General features: G+C 56.6%; 1 protein-coding gene across 1 annotated transcript; it reads right to left on the bottom strand.

Moving 5' to 3' along the window:
- Window positions 1-203: 203 nt before the first annotated feature.
- LOC144676456 (cellular tumor antigen p53-like) lies at window positions 204-4,152 on the bottom strand. The gene is made up of 4 exons (XM_078536871.1): window positions 4,038-4,152; window positions 2,601-2,714; window positions 2,072-2,123; window positions 204-623 (listed from the first exon to the last, which is right to left on the bottom strand). The coding sequence occupies exons 2-4, from the start codon at window positions 2,660-2,662 to the stop codon at window positions 219-221; spliced, it is 519 nt and encodes a 172-aa protein (XP_078392997.1). The 5' UTR covers window positions 2,663-2,714; window positions 4,038-4,152; the 3' UTR covers window positions 204-218.
- Between the last annotated feature and the right edge of the window lie 3,813 nt (window positions 4,153-7,965).

Here is a 7,965-nt window from a genome sequence, read left to right as displayed (position 1 = left end):
ACAGTGCGGCACTCCCTCAGTACTGACCATTGACAGAATGGCGCTCCCTCAGTACTGACCCTCCGACAGTGCGGCTCTCCCTCAGTACTGACCCTCTGACAGTACGGCGCTCCCTCAGTACTGACCCTCCGACAGTGCAGCACTCCCTCAGTACTGACCCTCTGACAGTACGGTGCTCCCTCAGTTATGCGCTGGGAGTGTCAAACTGGATTAGGTAGTCATGCCACTGGTGTGGGACTTGAACCCATGACCTTCAGAGATGAGTCTGTTACCCGGCAAGTCAGAGTGGTTTCTGGATAAAATGAGAAGCCAGGTGCAAAGAGAAGTACGGCAGCAACATGTAATAGGAACAGATATTGCAGTGCAGAAAGGAAGGAGATTCTCACCGTACAAGTGACTGATTTCGCTGTGCTCGACTGCTGGAATTGGAGCTGGAACTGGTGCGGTCCAGGATACTCAGCGGTAGCCAGGACCGTGCACGGAGACGCGATGGGAATGTCTGTGGCCGGCCCAGCCTGGGAAGAGCTGGGATAAGGCAGTGGGTTGTCCGGAAGGACAGGGAACTCCAGGGGATTGTTGTCCAGTTCCTCCATCGTGAGTCCCAGCCCACTGAACTCATTCTCCTTGAGTAAGAGAAAAACAACGGGACACTGTCAGAAAGGTTCCAGAGGCCCCCCCGCCAGTGACCCCACACCCCACCCAATCCCAGGAACTGGCGCAGTGAGAGCTGAGGGCAGGAAAACAGGCCAGAGACTCCCAGGCCTCGGTCTCACCGCCCCCCCCCACTCCTCCCTCGGGACACAGGCCCCGGGCCTTGCTCTCACCCCCCCATCTCCCTCAGGCCACAGGCCCCGGGCCTCACTCTCACCCCCTCTCCTCCCTCAGGGCACAGGCCCCGGGCCTCACTCTCACCTCCCCTCCTCCCTCAGGGCACAGGCCCCGGGCCTCACTCTCACCCCCCCATCTCCCTCGGGGCACAGGCCCCGGGCCTCACTCTCACCCCCCCTCCTCCCTCAGGGCACAGGCCCCGGGCCTCACTCTCACCCCCCCCATCTCCCTCGGGGCACAGGCTCCGGGCCTCACTCTCACCCCCCATCTCCCTCAGGGCATAGGCCCCGGGCCTCACTCTCAACCCCCCTCCTCCCTCAGGGCACAGGGCCCGGGCCTCACTCTCACCCCCCCCCATCTCCCTCGGGGCACAGGCCCCGGGCCTCACTCTAACCCCCTCAGGGTCCAGGCCCCAGGCCTCGCTGTCACACCCCTCGGGGCACAGGCCCCAGGCCTTGCTTTCACCCTCCCTCAGGGCACAGACCCAGGCCTCACTCTCACCACCTCAGGGTCCAGGCCCCGGGCTTCACACTCAGCCCCTCAGGGTCCAGGCCCCGGGCCTCACACTCACCCCCTCAGGGTCCATGCCCCGGGCCTCACTCTCACCCCCTCAGGGCCCAGGCCCCTGGCCTCACTCTCACCCCCCTCCTCCCTCGGGGCACAGGCCCCGGGACTCACTCTCACCACCTCAGGGTTCATGCCCCGGGCCTCACTCTCACCTACCTCAGGGCACAGGCCCCGGGCCTCACTCTCACCCCCCTCGGGGCCCTGGCCTCACTCTGACCCACCTCGGGGCACAGGCCCCAGGCCTCACTCTCACCCACCTCAAGGTCCAGGTCCCGGGCCTCGATCTCACCCCCCTCCTCCCTCGGGGCACAGGCCCCGGGCCTCACTCTCACCCCCTCAGGGCCCAGACCCCAGGCCTCACTCTCACCCCCCTCGGGGTCCAGGCCCCGGGCCTCACTCTCATCCCTCCTCCTCCCTCGGGGCACAGGCCCCGGGCCTCATTCTCACCCCCCTCGGGGCACAGGCCCCAGGCCTCACTCTCACCCACCTCGGGGCACAGGCCCCAGGCCTCACTCTCACCCACCTCAGGGTCCAGGTCCCGGGCCTCGATCTCACCCCCCTCCTCCCTCGGGGCACAGGCCCCGGGCCTTACTCTCAGCCCCTCAGGGCTCAGGCCTCGCTCTCAACCACCTCGGGGCCCAGGCCCCGGGCCTCACTCTCACCCCCGCATACTCACCCATATTTGAAGTTCATTCTCCAGCCCCACATTGGCACTTGGAACCTCAAGCCTGTGGACAGGAGTAAACACAGTCACTGTTTGACTCACACGGTGGCGAATCGAAGTCTGTTGGCGGGCAGGCCAGCAGTGCGATACTGAGGCACAGACGCTTCACTGGGTCGGTGCTGCGGGTTGGTCTGAGGCAGGATGGTGCAAGGGGCTACAATTGACCTCAGTGCCCTCGGGATGTGGGACAAGTTTATGCCCCGATAGGTATACAGCCATCATTGTCCTCCACTATGATAGCCCATGCAAGCAAAAAGCCAACTCACTGGGCTCTCAAACAAGGGAAGAATAAGCATATTCGATGAGCTGGCAGGGTGCAGCAAGTGGCCAGGGATCCATATCCTAGTGACAGTTAGTGCCTGCAGAGCCAGGCGGCATAACTGACCCATGCGATGCTCACATACATATCTGCAGAGGTGAGCTGGGCAGGGACCGACACCCCAGGACTGGCAAAATCATTTCAGTGGCAAAAAATACTCACTGATTCCACAGCTCCCGAAACGTCTCCTGGCTCAGGGGCTCGTCCAGTTGACTTTCCGACATTGCAGCTGATGGTGGGAACGGGCAAGTAGGCAACGGGCAGGTTTAACCAACACTGCAGAGAGACCGAGAGAAGGAAAGATAAAAGAGCATTAGGCATTTTTACTCTGTATCTATCCCCGTGCTGTACCTGTCCTGGGAGTGTTTGATGGGGACAGTGTAGAGGGAGCTTTACTCTGTATCTAACCCCGTGCTGTACCTGTCCTGGGAGTGTTTGATGGGGACTGTGTAGAGGGAGCTTTACTCGGTATCTAACCCCGTGCTGTACCTGTCCTGGGAGTGTTTGATGGGGACTGTGTAGAGGGAGCTTTACTCGGTATCTAACCCCGTGCTGTACCTGCCCTGGGAGTGTTTGATGGGGACTGTGTAGAGGGAGCTTTACTCGGTATCTAACCCCGTGCTGTACCTGCCCTGGGAGTGTTTGATGGAGACAGTGTAGAGGGAGCTTTACTCTGTATCTAACCCCGTGCTGTACCTGTCCTGGGAGTGTTTGATGGGGACAGGTGGGTGAGTGAATTGGATCCAATGAGACCATTGAATGAGGTCTTGCCCCGCCCACTTACTGACCCCTCCCCTTCCGTTGCTAACGTTCTCCCGACGTCTTCATCGGAAGCCGCTCACGGGTGAAGACGTCACCCACACAAACAAAAACATTGTCGGGGGGGAGGGGCTCCTGAGGAAAGAAGCAGTTTCCGGTTTGATGATGGGGGGGGAGGGTGGAAAAAACAACAACGCCTCCGAGCAGCTTCGGTGAAAAAAGCAAGAGGGGGCGAGCGAGAGAGAACAAAGAAATATCAAATATTTCAGAACACATTTATTGTACTCCCCCATTCCCTGAATAATGGTTTGGCTCAGGTCAGAACCAAACAGAATAGAGCGAAGGGGGTTAGAGAGTGAGGGTGAAACAAATAACGGCGGCAACTTGCGCTTGGACACCAGGAAAAGCTGGGACCCGTCGTTTAATGTCGGAGGTAATTGAATCTAGAGCGATCGGGATCCAGGGCTGAGGCCTGGAGGATTTCATGACGCTCAGAATGTCGTTCCTCCCCCCCCTGCCCCGGGAATGGTAGAGCCCAGATGCAGCCCGCGTGTTTCTGTGAATGGGGGAAAAGCGCGGCCCAGGGTCCCGGATGGAGGGCCAGATCCCCACCACCGGGAGCTTCCCCCCAGCCCCGGGCTCCGCGCTCCCTCCCGCTGCCGGGCTACGGCTCGGCGGGGCCGCTCAGCGGGTCGCCACATACCGATCGCCGATCGGCTTCATCCAGGCGTGAGGCCTAACCCGCTTCCCCCAATCCACCTCCCCACCCCCCCATGCGCGGACCCCGCGCTCTCGGTCGCTCCCTCCCCACCCTCAATCGGTCTCGGCTCCGGGACCCACCGGCTGCCTCAGCCGCGCTCTCCTCCGACCGCCGCCGCCGCTGCCTCCTCCTCCACTCCGTCTCCGAGAGCTGGGGAATTCCCCTCAGTCCCAGCGGCCGCCGCGCTCCCAGGCCCCCGCCCCCGCAACTCGGGCCACGCCCCCTTCCCCCGGCGCGTACCCCCCCCGCACGTTCCACGGACACGCCCACTCCCAGCTGTGCGTCACCCGGGCCCCGCCCCCTTCCTCTGGCCCCCCCCCGCACTCCACGGACACGCCCACTTCCAGCTGTGCGTCACCCGGGTCACGGCTCAGGCCCCTCCCACTCCTCCGACCCATCTGTCCACTGACTCGAGCGCCTCACGCCGAACACCGCTGCCCGGACGCCGCCCCTTTGAGCACCGCCCCTCGGCCCCGCTCGTTGGGGGCAAGTCTCCGCTCCGTGCATTGGTCCCGCGCCGCCCTCGACCCCGCCCATTCCCCCCCACCCCCTCACCGACCAAGCTCCGCCTCCTCTCCCTGGCCGCCGGCCCCGCGAGCCCAGCCCCGCCCCTCTCCTTGGCCCCGCCCTTTCCTCAGTCCGGCCACGCCCCCTGTTTCTGGCCTCCCTGGACACCGCCACCCGGCGGCACCAGCTCGAACCTGCACAGGTACAAAAAAATAGAGAGGACAAAATAGGTAAGGAAGGGGTGAAGATGAAGAAGAATGAGTGAGGAGATGACCAAATGTCAGTTGGATAATACCATGGAGAACCCAGGCTGAATAGAGAAGGTTCAGAGGGGAGCTGAAGAAGCAAATAAAAGAAGCAAAGAGGGAGCATGAAAAGAGTCCAGCAGCTAAAATATGAGGAAACCTCAAAATGTTCTATAGACATCCCAATAGGAAAAGGATTGATTGAATTATATAAGATATAATATTATATAAGATCCTGAACGGCCTTGACAAGGTGGACGTGGGGAGGATGTTTCCTCTGGCGGGTGAGTCCAGAACTAGCGGCCAGTATCTTAAAACTAAGGGGGTGGCCCTTTCAGGACAGAGATGAGGAGAATTTATTTTTCTCTGTGCAACTTTGGAACTCTATCCCTCCGAAGGTGGTGGAGACGGTGGGGGGTGGGGGGGGGGGTCACTAAATTCTTTTAAGGCGGCCGTAGATCGATTAGTGTAAATTTCATCACGTTTCCGCTTCTCTTCAGCTCTGAGGAAGGGCCATCCGGCCTCGAGACGCCAACTCTGTTTCTCTCTCCACCGACGCTGCCAGTCCTGCCGAGTTTTTCCCCCAGCATTTTCTGCCTTGGTTTCAGATTTCCAGCATCCGCAGCATTTTGCTTTTATCGTAGATAGATTCTTGTTAGGGCAAGGGAATCGAAGGTCATCGGGGTTGGGTGGGAACGGGGAACTCAAAACACCAGAAGATCAGCCATGACCTTATTGAATGGCGGAGCAGGCTCGAGGGGCCGAATGGTCTACTCTTGTTCCTATTTCTTATGTTCTTATGGCCGATTAGGGACCAAAAGGGGGGTTTACACATGGAGACAGGGGGAATAGTTGAGGTACTAAATTAATACTTTGCATCTATCTTTGCCAAGGAAGGAGATGCTACCAAGGCCACAGTGAAAGAGGAGGTAACTAATGCACTAGAAGGATTTAAAATTGATAGGGAGGAGGTGTTAGATAAGCTGCCTATACTTAAAAGCTGATAAAGCACAGGACCAGGTGAGATCCATCCAAAGATATTGAGGGAAGTGAGAGTGGAAATTACAGGCATGGCCCATAATTTTCCAGTCTTCCTTAGACTCAGGAGTGATGCCAGAGGACCGGAGAATTGCAAATGTTACAACCTTGTTCAAAAAAAGATAAGCCCAGTAACTACAAGCCAGTCAATTTAAGCTCAGTGGTGGGGAAGTTTCTAGAAACAATAATTCAGGATGAAATTAATAGTCACATGGACAAATATGGGTTAATTAAGGAAAGCCAGCATGGATTTGTTAAGGGAAAATCGTGTTTACCTAACTTGCTTGAGTTTTTTGAACAGGTAACAGAGAGGGTTGATGAGGGCAATGCTCTTGATGTGGTGTACATGGACTTGCAAACAGCATTTGATAAAGTGCCGCACAACAAACTTGTGAGCAAAGTTATGGCTCATGGAATAAAAAGCACAGCAGCAACATGGAGACGGAACTGGCTGAGTGACAGGAAACAGAGAGTAGTGGTTAATGGATGTTTCTGAGGCTGGAGGAAGGTTAGTAGTGGAGCTCCCCAGGGGTCAGTGTTGGGATTCTTGCTCTTCCTGATATATATTAATGACCCAGACCTTGGTGTAGGAGCAGAGGGGGCCGTGTTTATGTGCATAAGTCATTGAAGGTGGCAGAACAGGTTGAGGGTGTGGTTAATGAAGCACACAGCATCTTAGGCTTTATTAATAGTACAAGAGCAAGGAGGTTATGTAGAATTTGTATAAGACACTAGTTTGGCCTCAGCTGCAGTATTGCATTCAGTTCTGGGGGTCAAACTTTAAGAAAGATGTGAAGGCATTGGAGAGAGAGAAAAGATTCACAAGAATGGTTCCAGGAATGAGGAAGTTCAGTTATGAAGAAAGATTGGAGGAGTTAGAAACATAGAAGATAGGAGCAGGACTAGGCCATTCGGCCCTTCGAGCCTGCTCCGCCATTCATTATGATCATGGCTGATCATCCAACTCAATAGCCTGCTCCCGCTTTCTCCCCATACCCTTTGATCCCTTTCGTCCCAAGAGCTATATCTAACTCCTTCTTGAAAACATACAATGTTTTGGTCTCAACTACTTTCTGCGGTAACGAATTCCACCACTCTCTGGGTGAAGAAATTTCTCCTCATCTCAGTCCTAAATGGTCTACCCCATATCCTCAGACTGTGACCCCTGGTTCTGGACTCCCCTCACCATCGGGAACATCCTTCCTGCATCTACCCTGTCTAGTCTTGTTAGAATTTTATAGGTTGGGACTGTTTTCCTTGGAGAAGAGAAGGTTGAGAGGAGATCTGATAGAGGTGTTCAACATCCTGAGGGGTCTGAAGAGAGTAGAGAGGGAAAAACTGCACCTACTCATGAGAGGATTGAGAACGAGAGGGCACAGATTTAAAGTGATTTGTAAAAGGCAATGGGGACAAAAGGAAAAGGTTTTTCACACAGCAAGTGGTTAAGGTCTGGAATTCACTTGCTGAGAGAGTGGTGGAGGCAGGTTCAATCAATGTTTTCAAAAGGCCAATTAGACTGTGAATTGACTAGGAAGATTGTGCAGGATTAAGGTGGGAAGACAGGAGAATGGCACCAGGTGAATTGCTCATTCAGAGGGCCAGTGCGGACACAATGGGCCAAATGGCCTCCTCCTGGGAATCAGTGTGTGTGGAACCCGTACCCCAGTGAGAGTCAGTGTGTGTGTGACCCGTACCCCAGTGAGAGTCAGTGTGTGTGGGACCCGTACCCCAGTGAGAGTCAGTGTGTGTGGGACCCGTACCCCAGTGAGAGTCAGTGTGTGTGGAACCCGTACCCCAGTGAGAGTCAGTGTGTGTGGGACCCGTACCCCATTGAGAGTCAGTGTGTGTGGGACCCGTACCCCAGTGAGAGTCAGTGTGTGTGGGACCTGTACCCCAGTGAGAGTCAGTGTGTGTGGGACCCGTACCCCAGTGAGAGTCAGTGTGTGTGGGACCCGTACCCCAGTGAGAGTCAGTGTGTGTGGGACCCGTACCCCAGTGAGAGTCAGTGTGTTTGGGACCCACACCCCAGTGAGAGTCAGTGTGTGTGGGACCCGTACCCCAGTGAGAGTCAGTGTGTGTGGGACCCGTACCCCAGTGAGAGTCAGTGTGTGTGGAACCCAAACCCCAGTGAGAATCAGTATGTGTGGGACCCATACACTAGTGAGAGTCAGTGTGTGTGGGACCTGTACCCCAGTGAGAGTCAGTGTGTGTGGGACCC

This window comes from Cetorhinus maximus, unplaced genomic scaffold (assembly GCF_964194155.1).
Source record: "Cetorhinus maximus unplaced genomic scaffold, sCetMax3.hap1.1 HAP1_SCAFFOLD_1617, whole genome shotgun sequence".
In the NCBI taxonomy this organism is placed as follows: Eukaryota; Metazoa; Chordata; class Chondrichthyes; order Lamniformes; family Cetorhinidae; genus Cetorhinus; species Cetorhinus maximus.
The sequence above is the reverse complement of the archived record's forward strand: the minus strand, read 5'-3'. Positions and strand labels throughout refer to the sequence as shown.

Bases quoted from the DNA above. Each gene is read 5' to 3' on its own strand.
- LOC144676456 (XM_078536871.1), bottom strand. From the start codon at position 2,662: ATGTCGGAAAGTCAACTGGACGAGCCCCTGAGCCAGGAGACGTTTCGG. The intron at 2,124-2,600 runs GTGAGTATTTTT...TCCTGTCCACAG, and splicing joins TTTCGGGAGCTGTGGAATCA to GCTTGAGGTTCCAAGTGCCA. The intron at 624-2,071 runs GTGAGTATGCGG...CTCTTACTCAAG, and splicing joins AGAATGAACTTCAAATATGG to GAGAATGAGTTCAGTGGGCT.